This window comes from Oncorhynchus clarkii, chromosome 2 (assembly GCF_045791955.1).
Source record: "Oncorhynchus clarkii lewisi isolate Uvic-CL-2024 chromosome 2, UVic_Ocla_1.0, whole genome shotgun sequence".
NCBI lineage: Eukaryota > Metazoa > Chordata > Actinopteri > Salmoniformes > Salmonidae > Oncorhynchus > Oncorhynchus clarkii.
This window is the reverse complement of record NC_092148.1, coordinates 65,423,977-65,444,071: the sequence shown is the minus strand read 5'-3', so window position 1 is coordinate 65,444,071 and position 20,095 is coordinate 65,423,977. Positions and strand designations below refer to the sequence as shown.

The 20,095-nt window shown below is 41.4% G+C and overlaps 1 protein-coding gene across 1 annotated transcript in view; it reads left to right on the top strand.

Annotated features, from left to right (window-relative positions):
- The window catches only part of LOC139371985 (RAR-related orphan receptor A, paralog a), a 288,440-nt gene that overhangs the window by 177,447 nt on the left and 90,898 nt on the right, over positions 1-20,095 (top strand). Inside the window, exon 3 of the mRNA XM_071111974.1 lies at positions 4,067-4,096. Within this exon, the coding sequence (XP_070968075.1) occupies positions 4,067-4,096 (30 nt within the window). The remainder of the gene's footprint in view (positions 1-4,066; positions 4,097-20,095) is intronic.

Genomic DNA, 20,095 nt, shown 5'->3' with positions numbered 1-20,095 from the left:
CCCTAATCTTACTACATTTGCACACACTGTATATAGATCTTTCTATTGTGTTATTGACTGTACGTTTGTTTATCCCATGTATAACTCTGTGTTGTTTGTGTCGCACTGCTTTGCTTCATCTTGGCCAGGTTGTAAATGAGGTTGTAAATGAGAACTTGTTCTCAACTGGCCTACCTGGTTAAATAAAGGTGAAATAAAACATGTTTTTAAATTATGTAGTGTAGTATAATGTAATGTTGTTTAGTGTAATGTAATATAATGTGATGTAGTATAATGTAGTGTAGTGTAGGGTAATATAATGTAGTGTAATGTAGTGTAGTATAATGCAGTGTAGTGTAGTATAATGTAGTGTATTGTAAATTAATGTAGTGTAGTATAATGTTCTGTATTATAATGTAGTGCAGTGTAATTTAATGTAGTGTAGTATAATGTAGTGTAGTATATTGTTGTGTAGTATAATGTAGTGTTGTGTAATGTTGTGTAGTATAATGTGGTGTAGTATAGTGTGGTGTAGTATAGTGTAGTGTAATGTAGTGTAGTATAATGTAGTGTACAAGTAATATAATGTAGTGCCATATCATTTAGTGTAGTGTAGCAAAGTGTAATATAATGTAGTGTAGTTTAATGTAATGTAGTATGATGTTGTGTAGTATAATTTTGTGTAATATAATGTAGTGTAATGTAGTGTAGAGGACTGTAGGGTAGTGTAATGTAGAGTAATATAGTGTAATGTTTTATAATGTAGCATATTGTAGTCTAGTATTATGTAGTATTGTATAATGTAGTTTAGTATAATGTAATGTAGCCTAATGTAGTATAATATAGTGTAGTATAATTAAGCAATAAGACATGAGGGGGCGTGGTTTATGGCCAATATACCACGGCTAAGGGCTGTTCTTATGCACGACTTAAAGCGGAGTGCCTGGATATTGCCTATATACCACAAACCCCTGAGGTGCCGTATTGCTATTATAAACTGGTTGCCAACATAATTAGAGCAGTTAAATACATGTTTGGTCATACCCGTGATATGCATTCTGATATACCACTGCTGTCAGCCAATCAGCATTCAGGGTTCGACCCACCCAGTTTATAATGTGTAGTAGCGTAGGGTAGTATAATGTAATGTAGTGTAGTATAGGATAGTGTAATGTAGGTGTGTAATGTATGATGTAGTGTAATGTAGGGTAGTACTGTATAATGTAGGGTAGTATAATGTAGTGTAGTGTGGTATGTTTTAGTGCAATTGTTTTAAACTTTTTGACCCGCGACCCCTAAAAAGGAGTGTCAAAGCTCCCAACTCCCGTGCTCGCAAATGCACAAATGTTACGCAAATGTAGCCTGTCAATACAGCCATAAACGGTGATGCATTTTCTGAATGCAATATATAGAAATTACCTCTGTTTTACACCTGCATTTTGAGCTGAAAGTCATTTATGTTAGCAACCAATATCAACTACGGATATGTCATTTCTCTAAAGTCCAGATCAAGCAGGATCATATAGCCTACCTGTATGCAGCAGAGGTTGGAAAGCATGGTCTATCTGTAGCCTTTTTCTACCTCACAAATATCGTAACAAATTAATCAGAATATGTTACATCTTCATCCCGTAAGTACTGAAGGTATTTCGATGTTACAGCCATCTTCAGACATATATCCAGTAGCGACCCAGACTAGGCATATCTGAAATGTGAAAATGATCAAGACAATTGCCAGGTTCTGGCAAAGATGCGTCTGTAGCAGATTGCTAAACTGTATTTAATTTGGATAATATAAACATACTGTTATTGGTAGGCAGAACTGGATAAAATGAAACCAGTGCTTTTCGGTCACTCATCTGGATATGGGCTCACCTGCCTTTGCACACCAATGCTGATGTACAGTCAAGACACACAACTTTTTGGCTCTGAAGCACAGATGAGATGTTTATTGAGAGAATCATTTTGTGCAATAACGTAGGTCTAGATTAGACAAAGGTATACATATAAAATACAAATTGTATATGTAGCCTATTAAAATATGTATTTTCGTCATTCAGTTTCAAACTCGCGACCCCCCAAAATCTTATCGCGAGCCCCCAGTTTGAGAACCACTTGTGCAGTGTAAGGACAAACAGGGAGAGCAGGGATTAAGTCACACAGACCACTACTAGTTGCTGGACCTCAGCCATATTCAGAGAATTAGGAACTGAAAGAGAACAAAATCTGCTCTTACTGTACTTCTTAGTTTGGCCACTTCCACTATTACAAGCAATGCTCTGGAGAGTGACAATCCCCTTATCTAAGGGTTCACAATGATCATTCTTTAGTTGTATCTGGTCTATTGCTTTTTCTGGGGGAAGCAAAATGTTGAGATACATTTCAGACTTTTATGGAACAGCGACCTGATTTAATATTGTGATCTAATGGAAAGAATGTGACTCAGCCATGCTTTTTCCACCAATTTCCTTACATTCGAAGTGTGAAATTGTGTTGTGCATTTTCATTGAAATAGCTGGAGTACAACTCATGCTTTAGTATCGTATGTATAACAATAACCAGAGCCCGATTTACAAAGTCTCAAAATGTCTATTTTATGTGTCTATAATAGAGTTTGTAAGATCTGAAGAGAAGCCAGGAAAAAGCCCCTGATACTGTATATCCCCAACATGAAACCAGAGAGGTTCCTTACATGGTTTTAGAGGTCTGAGTCTGGCTGCTCTTACAACACCTTGACGCCACCACTCCCTCATGGCCTATGAGGCTAACACTGAATACCCTTAGTTGATTGAGACCTGGAATTAAAGGAGGATTACCAATTGTTTTTTATTCTTGTGTAATGACTCAGTTGGACAATTACTTTGGCCGTGAGCACTGGAACAATGCTGTAGCCTGATCACAGAGACATGGCCTTTAGGTTGCTGTTTCCCCTCTCTCTTTCTGCTCAATGGACCTGATATCCAATGTGTGTCTGTGTACAGAGAGTTGACAAGCTTACAGTATTTGTTTTCCCCCTCGTTGCTCTTTGACTCGTTTCCCCTCAAACATGTCTGAAACATTGTTATCTCCGGCCAGTTGCCGGAGAATTATTGAATCATGTCAGCCCGCCATCCCCTGAGTTTCAGATGCAAGCTGTAGAAAAATTAGCCATTGCTTCCGCATGACAAGTGGGATCTATTAGTGTTCTTTCGCCCTGCAAAGCATGAGCATCGGAGCCCGCTGGGGCCCATGGTTGGCTGTGCGCTGGCCCTCGTCGGACTCTCAGGGCATTAGGCCCACGCTGCAGACGAGAGGGGCTGCAGCCGGAGACAAAGCTGGAGCCAGGGAGGCTCATCCGATGAGTTGACACCCGAAGGGGGGAAGGCTGAGGACTGCCAGTACCGCTCCCTCTCTGCCTCACCCTCAGAAACACAGGTCTGACTCAGAGTGAAGTCACAGCGCCGCCGTCCTGTCTTCCGCTCTGGGGAACAGACTTACTCATGTAAAGACTATAGGCCCTGTGAGGTCACACATGGGGGCATTACAGTGTTTGTGCAGATTTATATTCTAGAAAAAAATACAAAATAAATCATGATCTGGATGCTGTTCGTGGGGTTTGAGCAACCTTGCCAGGGTTGTTGCTATGGGTTTTTCAGTATGAGGGCTGTAGGTGGGCCAGTCACACCACTGCCCTGAGCCTGCATGGGACCTCTATAATCTCTGTGACCTAGCCAAGAGACAGGAGAACCACATGGCCACAGCAGCACAGTCACATAGCAACACAGCCATGTGGCGTTAGGTGTTATTAGGTGTAACGGAGTTAAGAACGTAACATAAGCTCACTCCACAGCTAGCTTGAAATGTTGCGAATGGAGCCATCCAAGAGGTACCTTTTGGGTGGCTTTAACCATTAGAACGTTAAGAAGGGCGGTCACATGTGTGGCGAAGCAGAGGATCACTGGTTCGAGCCCAGTATTGGGCAGTGGATGAAGCTGAGCTTTTAGCAGCACACTGACCCCTGTTATATAGGCACAGGGATATTGTATGACTGTCCTCAATTTTCAGATTTAATGTGGCTCTAACAAGTCTGTTTCCCTTTATTTTTCAGGTATTTCAGTAACAAAGAAGACACATACCTGTGAGTACAAACCATATGATAGCATGAATTCCACTTGTTGTTTGAAATTAATATCAAAATGATTGAAATATGGACATTAGCCCACATTATTGCAAAACTATGGAATACAACAACATAACATATTAGCTACTGGCCTGCTTTTATAAAACCACCTATTTTCAAATCAGACACATCAGTATACCTTATACTTAGGATGAAAAGAGATTAAATGATTGTGCTTTTGTATTACTACTGTATGTACTGTAATATTCTCATCACACATTGACCTCCAACAGCAACATGACCTCGTACTTTGACATTTTCCCAAGTCAACTTTTCTTTATTATTGCAATTCTTCATTATTTCCTATCTGTGTGCAGAACTGGAGAGAATATTTTAATAACGGCAGAGAGGATATTGAAATGATATGTAGTCATATGACTGTCTGAAATCATGCTCTAATATCCTAGCCAGACAGTTTGCTGAAGCTCCTCTTTGTTCTCTGCAAGGCTTGCAACTTAAAAAAATACAAGGATGTGGTTTGTTTGAAACCTTTAGAGGCTGGGTTAACTACAAGTGCTGTGCATTTCTGAAAGAGAGATGCTATCAGAGAAATACAGAGATAAAGGAATGGTTTGTGACACAGCATGGTGCTATGAATGCTATGTAAATGCCAACAGTAGGCAATCTCAGAGATTCTCTGCCTCTTACCTGAAGCCACACAATATTTATGTTGAAAAATGATGGTTTCCTAGTGAACTGTTCAGTTGAAGACTGTAGATATGACAAATGTATACAAAAACATAAATGCATCTACAAACTGTAGTGTGTGTGTGTGTGTGTGTGTGTGTGTGTGCGTGCGTGCGCATGTCTCCATCTGTGTGTGTATATGTGGGAGTGTCGAGCTCTGAAGGTTATGCTCTCACTCTGTTCATCACAAATGAAACTTGTGGAGAGGGAAGGCCGTAGGGATACTCTGTAAAAGTGGACTGACTGTCTCAGGGTTAGATCACTCCCTGTAAAACACAAAAAAAGTGGTCTTTGGCCTGCACTAGCTGGTCCTCTAGCCAGCCCTACCTGAGTGAAGCAGTCACATAAACTCTGTCTCTGAAAATAACGTTAAGGTCAGGTAGATGTTTATGTTAAGCTATTTGCCTGGCCAGAGGGATGAATGGAGTGTTTGTTTGAAGTGTGTGTGTTTGATATTCAACCTCTTCTCCTCTGTAAGGTAAAACAGAGTTCTTTGACCATTTATCCGATAACCCACTGCTGTCTTAATTAGACCAGAGCTAAGCACCTCTACACCGGAAGGGGCCTCAAATCAAAGAGCATGATTTAGGAGTCTGGGTTCAAAGCCCTGGGCAGAGACTGGACTGCACACTTTCATTTCAATTAGAAATATTCAAATCTGATCCGTGTCAAGAAATCAAAGTAAAGCGCTTTAACAAGTCGCTGATTGATATGCAGTGCAGTCAGGAAGAGGCGATAGTCCTGAGTCAAAAGATGTGTATGCACAGGGAATGATTCAAAGGACAGTTAATGGTCACGGACACTGTGATGGAAGATCTGGTGGATTAGGAGAGGAGCTCTAGTACTTCTGGCTGGAGTAGTCATAATGAGGTGGATATACAGTAGCTCCACCCAACATGGTGGTTTAAGGCTGGCTATACTAGGGCACTATTTATGTCTCTCCAGCTACAACTACACCCTGACTACCATCACTTCAGTCAGACTGGGCTCTCCTATTGCGTCTCCTGCAGGGCCAGACTGGCCAGTATTGAGTGTCTCTGTGGTCTCAGCTGAGCAGACTCAGGGAGAAACCTCCCTCCCCATCCATTCAGCCCAGAGAGCCCAAAGACAGAGCCCATCCCTCTATCTTATCTCTCTCCTCTTTTCCTGCCTGAGTGATCAAACCCCTGGAAGCTCCCTGCCAGACCGCCACGCCAGCCAGTCCCATCATCAATATAAATTACAGGGGCAGCTGTTCCCTGGCAGACGTTCTTCTCCTCCACTTTTCTCCTCCATTTACATTTAGATTTTACATTTTAGTCATTTAGCATATGCTCTTATCCAAAACTAATTCTCCTCTCTCCTATACGTCTGGGCACTCCACCCTATGATGTGAAGTATTTTGGATGGTAATGGACACTTCATGTGCTGCTGACCATCATAGTCTCTCAGCATTCAGACTGTGAAAGAATGAGAGTAAATGTACAGGCCTGGGCTGGAGCCTCTACCTCCATCCACCATTTGGGGTGGTCCAACTCCAGCAGGCCATATAACTTTAACCACAAAGCTATAATTCTCAGTAAGGAATCAAGTATGGTTTTCCATACATTTTCGCTGACAGCTTTATAGAGAATGTGTTTATTTGGTCCTACTGCAAGGCAGAGTGGGCTGTAGAAGGGCCCTAAAATTGTGAAGTTTGGCAGCTGTATTTATACTCATGATAAACAATAACAGTGCCTTCAGAAATCCAACACAACATCTCACTGAGTACCACTCTTCATATTTTCAAGCATGGTGGTGGCTGCATCATGTTATGGGTATGCTTGTCATTGGCAAGGACAAGGGAGTATTTTAGAATAAAAATAATTTGAATAAAGCTAAGCACATGTAAAATCCTAGAGAAGAACCTGGTTCAGTCTGCTTTCCAACAGACACTGGGAGACAAATTCACCTTTTAGCAGGACAATAAGGAGTTGCTTAACAAAACGATATGGAATGTTCTTGAGTGGCATAGTTACAGTTTGGACTTACATCGGCTTGAAAATCAATGGCAAACTTGAAAATGTTTGTCTATCATTGTTTCAACAACCAACTGGACAGAGCTTGAATATTTTTTTAAAGAACAGTGTGCAAATATTGTACAATCCAGGTGTGCAAAGTTCTTAGAGACTTACCCAGAAATATATATATATATACAGTGCCTTGCGAAAGTATTCAGCCCCCTTGAACTTTGCGACCTTTTGCCACATTTCAGGCTTCAAACATAAAGATATAAAACTGTATTTTTTTGTGAAGAATCAACAACAAGTGGGACACAATCATGAAGTGGAACAACATTTATTGGATATTTCAAACTTTTTTTAAATATCAAAAACTGAAAAATTGGGCGTGCAAAATTATTCAGCCCCTTTACTTTCAGTGCAGCAAACTCTCTCCAGAAGTTCAGTGAGGATCTCTGAATGATCCAATGTTGACCTAAATGACTAATGATGATAAATACAATCCACCTGTGTGTAATCAAGTCTCCGTATAAATGCACCTGCACTGTGATAGTCTCAGAGGTCCGTTAAAAGCGCAGAGAGCATCATGAAGAACAAGGAACACACCAGGCAGGTCCAAGATACTGTTGTGAAGAAGTTTAAAGCCGGATTTGGATACAAAAATATTTCCCAAGCTTTAAACATCCCAAGGAGCACTGTGCAAGCGATAATATTGAAATGGAAGGAGTATCAGACCACTGCAAATCTACCAAGACCTGGCCGTCCCTCTAAACTTTCAGCTCATACAAGGAGAAGACTGATCAGAGATGCAGCCAAGAGGCCCATGATCACTCTGGATGAACTGCAGAGATCTACAGCTGAGGTGGGAGACTCTGTCCATAGGACAACAATCAGTCGTATATTGCACAAATCTGGCCTTTATGGAAGAGTGGCAAGAAGAAAGCATTTTCTTAAAGATATCCATAAAAAGTGTTGTTTAAAGTTTGCCACAAGCCACCTGGGAGACACACCAAACATGTGGAAGAAGGTGCTCTGGTCAGATGAAACCAAAATTGAACTTTTTGGCAACAATGCAAAACGTTATGTTTGGCGTAAAAGCAACACAGCTCATCACCCTGAACACACCATGCCCACTGTCAAACATGGTGGTGGCAGCATCATGGTTTGGGCCTGCTTTTCTTCAGCAGGGACAGGGAAGATGGTTAAAATTGATGGGAAGATGGATGGAGCCAAATACAAATCTGGAAAATTCCAGATAAGGATGTCATGGCTTTAGAAGCTTCTGATATGCTAATTGGCATCATTTGAGTCATTTAGACGTGTACCTGTGGATGTATTTCAAGGCCTACCTTCAAACTAAGTGCCTTTTTGCTTGACATCATGGGAAAATCAAAAGAACTCAGAAAAAAATTAGTAGACCTCCACACGTCGTATTCATCCACGCTCATCTGTACAAACAATAGTACGCAAGTATAAACACTGCGCAGCTGTCATACCGCTCAGGTAGGAGACGCGTTCTGTCTCCTAGAGATGAATGTACTTTGGTGCGAAAAGTGCAAACCAATCCCAGAGCAATAGCAAAGGACCTTGTGAAGATGCTGGAGGAAACTCCACAGTTAAACAAGTCCTATATTGACATAACCTGATAGGCCGCTCAGCAAGGAAGAAGCCACTGCTCCAACACCGCTATAAAAATGCCAGACTACGGTTTGCAACTGCACATGGGGACGAAGATTGTACTTTTTGGAGAAATGTCCTCTGGTCTGATGAAACAAAAATGGAACTGTTTGGCCATAATGACCATCGTTATGTTTGGAGGAAAAGGGGGAGGCTTTCAAGCCGAAGAACACCATCCCAACCGTGAAGCACGGGGGTGGCAGCATCATGTTGTGGGGGTGCTTTGCTGCAGGAGGGACTGGTGCACTTCACAAAATAGATGAGGATGGAAAAGTATGTGGATTTATTGAAGCAACATCTCAAGACATCAGTCAGGAATTTAAAGCTTAGTGGAAATTGGGTCTTCCAAATGGACAATGACCCCAAGCATACTTCCAAAGTTGTGTCAAAATGGCTTAATGACAACAAAGTCAAGGTATTGGAGTGGCCCTTACAAAGCCCTGACCTCAATCCCATAGAAAATTTCTGGGCAGACCTGAAAAAGCGTGTGCGAGCAAGGAGACATACAAACCTGACTCAGTTACACTCAAGTTAAACCTAGGGGGCAGTATTTTTGTTTTTGGCTAAAAAACCTACCCATTTGAAACTGCCTATTTCTCAGCCCCAGAAACTAGAATATGCATATAATTGTCAGATTAGGATAGAAAACACTCCAAAGTTCCTAAAACTGTAAAAACTGAAATCTGAAAAAAGTATCCATGCGCCCCTTTCATGGATTGTTTAAAGGAAACCAAATTTAATATGGAGACGGATGCAATTCCTACAGCTTCCACACGATGTCGCCAAAAACATTTTTTTCATTGACAAAAATCCTTTGAGACATTACCAATAGATCCGTCATTCCATCCAGCCTACCTCAATCGATTTTGGAAGATTGAAAAATGGACACTGTTTTCTTGTGTAGCTGCTATTGAATACAGATCGCCCAGTGATCAATTTGATCGCTTATTAACGTTTACAAATACCTAAAGTTGGGTTATAAAAGTAGGTTGAAGTGTTTTGTCAAAGAATATAGGCAACTTATATCATTTTTAAACATGACGTTGCGTGTTGGAAGAGAGCTTTTTTCCTGATGCAGACAGGCTATACAAATGGATATTTTGGGCATTCATGGACGGATTTAATCGGGAAAAAGACCTATTTGTGATGTTTATGGGACATATAGGAGTGCCAACAAAGAATATCATCAAAGGTAATGAATGTTTTATATTTTATTTCTGCGTTTTTGTGTAGCGCCGGCTACGCTAATTCTTTTGTTTACGTCGCCTTCAGGCATTTTGGGGTGTTGCATGCTATCAGATAATAGCTTCTCATGCTTTCGCCGAAAAGCATTTTAAAAATATGACTTGTTGGCTAGATTCACAACGAGTGTAGCTTTAATTCAATACCCTGCATGTGTATTTTAATGAACGTTTGAGTTTTAACGAGTACATTTAGCATTTAGCGTAGCGCATTTGCATTTCCAGGTGCCTACTTGAGACGTCTGCGTCTCAAGTAGAAGCAAGAAGTTAAACAGCATGCCGTTTTGTCACAGATGTCTCAAGTTTTGAGGGACTGCGCAATTTGCATGCTGACTGCAGGAATGTCCACCAGAGCTGTTTCCAGAGAATTTAATGTTAAGTTATCTACCATAAGCCGCAGACCACGTGTATGGCGCAGACCACGTGTGTGGCGTCATGTAGGCGAGCAGTTTGCTGATGTCAACATTGTGAACAGAGTGCCCCATGTTGGCGGTGGGGTTATGGTATGGGCAGGCATAAGCTACGGACAATGAACACAAATGCATTTTATGGCAATTTGTATCCACAGAGATACCGTGATGAGATCCTGAGGCACATTGTCGTGCCATTCATCTGCCGTCATCACCTTTCAGCGTGATACTGTAGCAAGGATCTGTACACAGTTCCCGGAAGCTGAAAATATCCCAGTTCTTCCATGGCCTGCATACTCACCAGACATGTCACAAATTGGGCATGTTTGGGATGCTTTGGATCAACGTGTACGATAGACTTTTCCAGTTCCCGCCAATATCCAGAAACTTTGCACCAGAAACCATTGAACAGGAATGGGACAACATTCCACAATCCACAATCAACATCCTGATCAACACTATGCGAAGGAGATGTTTCACGCTGCATGAGGCAAATGGTGGTCACAGCAGATACTGACTAGTTTTCTAAACCACACCCCTACCTTTTTTTAAAGGTATCTGGGACTAACAGGCACAAGATCTTCCAACAAGGCACCTGCAAGATCCCAAACTTTTCTGGGGGGAATGACCCTAGCCCTCACCCTCCAATCCAACAGGTCCCAGTGTAACGTTAATTTCTTTGTCGATAAACGCGAATCCTACCATCACCCCAAAACCGCGACTCGCCAGTGAAGAGCACTTTTTGCCAGTCCTGTCTGGTCCAGTGATGGTGGGTTTGGTGCCCATAGGTGACGTTGTTGCTGGTGATGTCTGGTAAGGACCTGCCTTACAACAGGCCTAAGTCCAGCCTCTCTCATTCTATTGCGGACAGTCTGAGCACTGATGGAGGGATTGTGCTTTCCAGGTGTAACTCGGGCAGTTGTTGTTGCCATCCTGTACCTGCCCCGCAGGTGTGATGTTCAGATGTACCGATCCTGTGCTGGTGTTGTTACACGTGGTCTGCCACTGCGAGGATGATCAGCTGTCCATCCTGTCTCCTTGTAGCACTGTCTTTGGTGTGTCACAGTACAGACATCGCAATTTATTGCCCTGGCCACATCTGCAGTCCTCATGCCTCCTTGCAGCATGCCTAAGGCACGTTCACGCAGATGAGCAGGGACCCTGGGCATCTTTCATTTTGGTATTTTTCAGAGTCAGTAGAAAGGCCTCTTTAGTGTCGTAAGTTGTCATAACTTTGATCTTAATTGTTGCTGTTAGTGTCTTAACGACTGTTCCACAAATGCATGTTCATGAATTGTTTATGGTTCATTGAACAAGCATGGGAAACAGTGTTTAAACGCTTTACAATGAAGATCTGTGAAGTTATTTGGATTTTTTATCTTCGAAAGACAGGGTCCTGAAAAAGGGACGTTACTTTTTTTGTGAGTTTATGATTTGTAACTCTTTGTAAATCTTTGAAATTGTTGCATGTTGCGTTTATATTTTTGTTCAGTATGTACTGCTCAAAAAAATAAAGGGAACAATAAAATAACACATCCTAGATCTGAATGAATGAAATATTATTATTAAATACTTTTTTCTTTACATAGTTGAATGTGCTCACACAAAAATCACACAAAAATTATCAATGGAAATCAAATTTATCAACCCATGGAGGTCTGGATTTGGAGTCACACTCAAAATTAAAGTGGAAAACCACACGACAGGCTGATCCAACTTTGATGTAATGTCCTTAAAACCAGTCAAAATGAGGCTCAGTAGTGTGTGTGGCCTCCACGTACCTGTATGACCTCCCTACAACGCCTGGGCATGCTCCTGGACAGTCTGTGGTGCAACGTGGCGTTGGTGGATGGAGCGAGACATGATGTCCCAGATGTGCTCAATTGGATTCAGGTCTGGGGAACAGGCGGGCCAGTCCATAGCATCAATGCCTTCCTCTTGCAGGAACTGCTGACACACTCCAGCCACATTAGGTCTAGCATTGTCTTGCATTAGGAGGAACCCAGGGCCAACCGCACCAGCGTATGGTCTCACAAGGGGTCTGAGGATCTCATCTCGGTACCTAATGGCAGTCAGGCTACCTCTGGCGAGCCCATGGAGGGCTGTGCGGCTCCCCAAAGAAATGCCACCCCACACCATGACTGACCCACCGCCAAACCGGTCATGCTGGAGGATGTTGCAGGCAGAAGAACGTTCTCCACGGCGTCTCCAGACTGTCACGTCTGTCACATGTGCTCAGTGTGAACCTGCTTTCATCTGTGAAGAGCACAGGGCGCCAGTGGCGAGTTTGCCAATCTTGGTGTTCACTGGCAAATGCCAAATGTCCTGCACGGTGTTGGGCTGTAAGCACAACCCCCACCTGTGGACGTCGGGCCCTCATACCACCCTCATGGAGTCTGTTTCTGACCGTTTGAGCAGACACATGCACATTTGTGGCCTGCTGGAGGTCATTTTGCAGGGCTCTGGCAGTGCTATTCCTGCTCCTCCTTGCACAAAGGTGGAGGTAGCGGTCCTGCTGCTGGTTTGGTCCTCCTCCACATCTCCTGATGTACTGGCCTGTCTCCTGGTAGCGCCTCCATGCTCTGGACACTACGCTGACAGACACAGCAAACCTTCTTGCCACAGCTCGCATTGATGTGCCATCCTGGATGAGCTGCACTACCTGAGCCACTTGTGTGGTTGTAGACTCCGTCTTATGCTACCACTAGAGTGAAAGCACCGCAGCATTCAAAAGTGACCAAAACATCAGCCAGGAAGCATAGGAACTGAGAAGTGGTCTGTGGTTATCACCTGCAGAACCACTCCTTTATTGGGGGTGTCTTGCTAATTGCCTATAATTTACAACTGTTGTCTATTCCATTTCCAACAGCATGCGAAATGTATTGTCAATCAGTGTTGCTTCCTAAGTGGACAGTTTGATTTCACAGAAGTGTGATTGACTTGGAGTTACATTGTGTTGTTTAAGTGTTCCCTTTATTTTTTTGAGCAGTGTATTATCTCACAGCTCTGATAGGCCAGAGAGCACACATAGCTTGTCTAGCAATGTTGCTAGTCCTCTCCTCAGAGAGATTTCCTCATTAATTATGGTTAATCTAATCAAATCAAATGTTATTTGTCACATGCTTCTTACCCAACAGGCGTTGACTAACAGTGAAATCCTTACTTAATGAACCCTTTGCAACAATGTAGAGGAAAGTAAATAGAGAATTAATAGAAAAGTAAAACACTTAATAATAAAAGTAATAATAAATATACAATGAGTAACGCTAATCCCAGAATAATCTCTAGAAAATGTACACCTAGCTAAGGGCTACTGTTTGTGGGTAATATGTTAAAACATCGTTAAGGTGTAAGCAAATGCATGTCTTGTATTGTAATATGTAGTGTGATTAGTACACTATGTATGTTGTTTTAGCAGGTAGTAGGCAAGACAGATGCAAAATGTCTGACTCCATTGATTTCTCAAAATGAATTGTGTGTGGATATTTTGTCAAACTTTCTTTGGATAACTCTGTTTTACTGTAAGTACAGTAAGCTTGGATAACACTGTTGACAGTAATTTCATATTTTCAGCAGGTTAAAGTATGGACATGTCCAAAAGCTGTCTTGCCTACTACTTGTTAAAACTACATTGTGTATTAATCGCACTACATACTATTTAGAATGTTCTGTTTTGTGAAAACTAATTCAGTAAGCAGAAAATAAACATACTAGGCTCACCCACACTGTAAAGGGGTTGCTGTGAATTTGACAGCAATTAGCTCATTGGCAAGTATGTTTCTGTATTTCATATTGCAGTATACCTACTGTAATCTTAATACAGTAGCAATGCAAGTACTGTGTAATGACACACAGTACAATACCATAAAATGTACTGGATTATACTGTAAAAAGGTTAATCGTAATGAAGGAATAAATGAATGAACACAATTCATTGAAGGGAGAAGAGGTTTGTATTTTTCCCAGTATTTCAATGTAATTACTGGGCATTGGTGCATGCAGTTTGGCTTCTAGTTAATGTGTTTGCACATTACAGCATATCAAATAATATTTGGCGTTTTATATCCCTTACACTTCTAGAGGCCAAAGGATTCCAAACTGGCAGCGGCTAAAGTCCAAAAAAAGACTCAACCATTATCGTTTAAGACTTGCTGTCACTCCAATCTGTCCCCTGTACATTTTAAATTGAGAAGGCACCATAAACACATATGAGTTAAACTGGTACAGCCTTTTCACTAATGGCTGCAACAAATATAGCTACTTACAAGGCCCACCTCAAAATATGTTAAAGAAATCTTCACCGAAATACACTATTTAGGGTGTTTTTCCAGTCTCCCTACATAATTCTGAGTGACGAGAAGTGTTCCATACATAATTATACAATATAGCAGTATTGAGCATGCAGTCTGATCTAAAAATGAGTCATGTTTTGTAGCAATTATTGTGGCCTTTGTGTTTCGCCGATTGCGTGATAACACTAGCACCTAGTAGATATGGTTGTCCTTGTTCAACAGAGCCATTGAACTTGTCTCAATAATGTTTCTATCTGTTAGGACATTGTAGGATGTCTAGGTGGACAAATTGTCCCTGTCTTTGTAAAGACTACAGCCTACAGGATGGTAGATCTCCATGAACAGGGTTGGGCAGCCTTGTTCTACACCATGCTGCAGTAGGAATACAGACAGTACACAATGATTGCCCATAAATGTCTAATATTGTTTTTTGTCTTTCACAAACAATACCGCTTGGATACAAAGAAGTTGATTACTCTCAAAATTAAATGTGAAAGGTCTCATAAGAACAATCTCCCCTTGTATCAAAGGGACCGCGAACACCTTAATGCACCACCCAAACACACCATGGTAGTGGTGCACAACTCCAGGATTTTTGGAGTCGACTCCGAATCCTGTGGTTAGAGTTGAAAGGAGTCGACTCTTGCTCGACTCTGACTCCTTTGGTTGGAGTCGAAGAAGTCGACTCTTGCCCGAGTCCCAAAACACTCTGAAATGGATACGCACGCACGTACACATCAACTCATTATTGCAGAGTCCTACTAGGAAGACTACATATGCATTCTAGAGGACTGACATGAGCATGATGCTGCCAATTTGCTCATCAACTTAGCCAATAAAATGCCTATTTTGTTTGAATATAGAAGGTGATGTGTAGGAACTAGAATATAGGCTGTGTGCAGCCTTGACGGATCCCATGGGATGATTGGGCGCCACTTACGATGTTAAGCCTATTCTTTGCCATGTTATAGCCCTATTCGGGTGGGTATTACTAGAGACATTGTTTTTGTAATTGTTATCCAAGCATGTGCGGTATTCCAGAGGACGATTCACACAGGAATAGTTTTTTCAAACCCTGTTATTCATATATTTTTTAATTGAATTGACTCTTATGGCGGAAGCATGTAGGCTTTTATTGTAGTCGTGAAGATATGTCAACATCCTTCCTAGACAATAATAGGATACTGCTACACTGATAACTCATGCTTGCTTGGCTGCCAAAAGTATAGGTGTCCCCATAATGTTTAAATGTATGAAGTGTGATCACAGTCATTACTTTAGCAATCCATGGTAGACGATGTTCTTCCTAATAACAATGCCCCCATCCTGCTGATTTGAGTCGCTGAACCGTATTTGCACTTGAGATGTGTTTATTGATGAGAAAGTGAACTTGTCATTTTCAAAAAGTTTATCTGGGTTGCCCTGCTTTGCGATCTATTGCCAAGGACACGGTTCTCCAACCCTAATCCAGCACATCTGAGTCAATAATTAGCTGGTTGATAAGCAGAGTCAGGCTATTTACAACTGGGGTTGGAGCGAAAACCTACAGGAAGGTAGCTCTACAAGAACAGGGTTGGAGAGGACATCAACAGGTTTCATTAAATAAGCTTTAGGCAAAATTAAATTGATGCATTTGGCGATGTTCAACTTCAATTCACTGGCACTATGAAGAGACCATGCTAATTTTGGTGAATTTACGAGGCATTGCTAGACAAGACATTGCGAGATACAGATACCAAAATATAGGCTATGTGCACAGTTCTGACTTTCTGTCTGCCTGCCCCGATCCTCTCTCTCCTTCGCTGGCTCGCCTGCTCTTTCTCTGCACTATGAAAAACGCTAGTGTGTGTTTGGTCTCCGGTCTGTTTCATGTAGAATAGCTCAGCGTGCTCATTGATAGCCCCTACTTCACCTCCAATGTCCACCAGATCCATATGAATTTTCTTTGCCAGATGTTTAGCCTGCATTTTTCACACATACTTGATGCTCATGTACTTTGCTTTTCAGCTAGCTAAAAGCTAGCTAGTTGGAGTATGTGTGTATACTTCCGTTTGTACCAGAGCACGGTAAAGCAACTCACAAGTTGAAAATATTGAACACATGCAGTACACAATACACCGCAGCCTAGTGTGGCATCCCCAACATAGCGTTGCGGCCCTGCTCCATTGACAATGAATGAATTACACCGGAACGCGGAGTTTGAAGCATCTGGTGGTCATGAGTGAACTTTTGATTACCGATGCACGGTTTTGACTGTCTGCCTGGTGGCCGACATGCCTACCTTTGCCTGGCTCACCCTCCCATCTCTCTCTGTTCCTCGCTAGCTCGCTCCTCTTTCTCTGCTGTGAAAGATGTGAGAGCTTGTGTTCTTGAAGTAGACTACGGCAACTTCTTCCGTTGCAAAAATACTGAATCTTAGGAGATTGACACCCAGATATGGGAGTTGACATCGGGAGTTGACAGGCTAGGAGTCGACTCCCCACCAATACCATATGCAAGTATTTCCTTTGTAGAACCATAGTATTTATTATAGGAGTTAGTAGGATATATTTGTTTGTATGTACATCGCCATAACTGTTCCTGCATACTGCTCTGTAAACTCACCTCGGTCTCCAGAGCAAATAAACTTTGTCTTGAATTTTGTGTTCTGAAGAGGGTATTGTGCTTTTAGGCTGTCCTGGCTTGTTTCAGAGTCAGATGATGTTGTACTTGAACTCGTTTCCGACTGAAAGCTTTCATTCAATGGGCCTATAGGTTCTGTACTACTAAAGCTGGTGTCCAGGTCATCAGCAAGCAGGATGAGTCAATAGAACACACAGTAGTCAGTGATTAGCCAACATTTTACTACTTTTCCCCCATCAATACACATTCAAACAAGGAACAATACTGTATCTACCCACCCCCCTCATGTCCATAGATCAGGCATACTAATCTTCACAAACATTGCCTACCACCAACAGACACCAGTCAGTCACACACCTAATGCCTCCTTTTCTTCAATTTAGACTTCAAGCTTTGCATGAACAATCAACTAAGCCTCCATAATACAGAGAAGACTACAGTAGAAGGTGTAGCTTACTTTTAAACACAACAGCTATGACAACAAGACTCGGACCATGTTCATGCCTAACTCCAGTAGATTTATTTTCTCATCTTGGAGTCATGGAAAGTTTTAGCAAAGGTGACTTACACTAGTTCCTGGTGCTGAGCTTTATGTTGATGGGATAGGACTCTAAATAGAACAGCCTCTGCGGTAGTTGTTTAACTAGCTGGCCAACTGTTAGATACGGTCCAGTAGACTGATGTTGGCTGATCGAATGCCTTCCTCGGCCTTCCTCTTTGAAGTGAAGGGGAGAATCTGTGGAATAGCATCACTTTTCAACGTTCGACAACCTGGCAACCCCATTAGTTTCGAAATCCTCTGGCTGAAAGTGCTGACTACAAACACAGACATTTTGATATTTTATCCACATTAACTGGATCCACCGGAGCAGTACTACGTCCTGATATCGCAATGAATTCTGGATAATATGGTTTGCTTACATCCAGGAAATGTATGTATGGCCTGTTTCTACTGGTGAGATGCATTAATGCCTGTATTTGCATGTATGGATGATTTTATGACACATATGATATGTTAATACCATATTAATGGACATATAAAGTGAAAAAGAGGAGCGGTGAAGTTTCCCTTTAATGAGCCACAAACAACACGTGGGTCTGAAAAGACATTTCTCATCCTCAATAGCATGCAGCAAATTGAACTAGATGAAAAAACAAAATTAGTATGACATCCAGACATTTAAAACATTCTATTTTTGCATAGCCAAAATGCCTACTATTTTTAACGAAAGTGCTGGTATTGAGATACGCCCTAAGTATTTTTTGTATCGAATGGCCAGAGGGAGGCAGTATCACAGATGTAGAAAGGAGATGGAGGAGAGGGGACATATAAGAGACGCATAGGAGAGGAGAAGTCGCTCTGGATAAGAGTGTCTGCTAAATGACTAAAATGTCAAATGTAAGAGAAGAAATGAGAGTAGAGGAGAAGACTACCTACTATATAGCTCAGACTCATAAATACACTGAGTGTGCTCTAGGGTGTATTTATCTCCATTGGCACGACAGGCAGCCCCCACTTATTGAGAAACATGGCCTCGTCCCTTCATCTTCATTTATTTACCTGCTCTGTTCAACTCAACCACATGATTTAGACATCACAGCACGCACAATAGATCTGAAAACTGTCTGGAAAATAGCGTGTTATCATTAAATCGGTCATAATATGGAGCTTTTACGATTTTAAAATGATATCCATATGCTATTATAGTTTTATATTTTTGTTCATGTAGCTAATACCTTTGAAATGGTTGGTCTATTGTATTCAAATTGTGTGTTTTAACAGTAAGCAGATGTACTACTGGGGCAGCGGGTAGCCTAGTGGTTAGAGCCAGTAACTAAAAGGTTGCTGGATTGAATCCATGAGCTGACAAGGTAATAATCTGTTGTTCTGCCCCTGAACAAGGCAGTTAACCCACTGTTCCTCGGTAGGCCGCCATTAAAAATAAGAATTTGTTCTCAACGGACTTGTCTAGTTAAATAAAGTTGAAATAAAAAGAAACTACTAGCACCTATTTACACACCACTCCTGGTGTGTTTGACATGATTAGGTGATGGATACCTCCCCATGTTAAACATCTGCTGTACTTGTTATTATGACATGTCAGATCCAATTATTCTTTGCTGAGAGGGGTTATTTATTGCTACCCTGAGCATAAATATTTGTGGTTAATCGAACATGAGCTGTATGGTCCTTAATCATGCTGTACGCTGCCAATTTGGAAGAATAATATGTCCCAGTTGCTATCTAATTTTGCTTGGCAACAGACATACTCCTGTGGAATAGCCTGAGGCAGAGTGAGTCTTCTCTGCATAGCTCAATGTTCCCCGCTCAGTGTTTGTTTGAAGGTATTTCATCATATTGTTGCCTTGATTCAGCTCTGAAGGGATTTGTTAGTTGCACTCATGTGGGAGTGCATCCAGTACACACGTACATTGTTTAGCTGGGGCTGATAATGAAGATCAGGCAGGCAGAGTCCCACAGCTACACAGTGAGATACTACTAGTCACTAGTGACAGACACAACCCTCATACACTGCTACATCACATACAGCAGTACTCAGACTCAGAGAGGAAAACAAACAAAAAATGATGACATGACTTCATAGATTTATATTGTACTTTGTTTTGAAATAAACAATTAATCGCAAATGCAAATATTCTTACAATTCTTAAAATATTTGTTTGTTTGCATATAATATGCAAGCATTTACTGAATACTTTTTATGTTATAAAAGAGATTTGAGAATTAAATATTATGTTATTATTGATTTAAATTGGTACCAATACTGCTGGGTGTCGGTCGAGTACCCGAACACTTGTTCAAACCTCAAACTTGCAGTTTTTCTCTTTTCAAATTGACACTCACCATCTTTTCTTCTTCTTTACAGTATATTATATTTCACTTTAGTCTATATCTTTGTTTCGTGAAAACAATATTTTATTTTTGGACAGTTTGGTTTAATCCACAATAGACAGATATTTTTTGGTGAAATAGGTCAGTATAATCACCACAGTGAGGGATGGACAGCCGCTCGAAAAAGGAAATCAA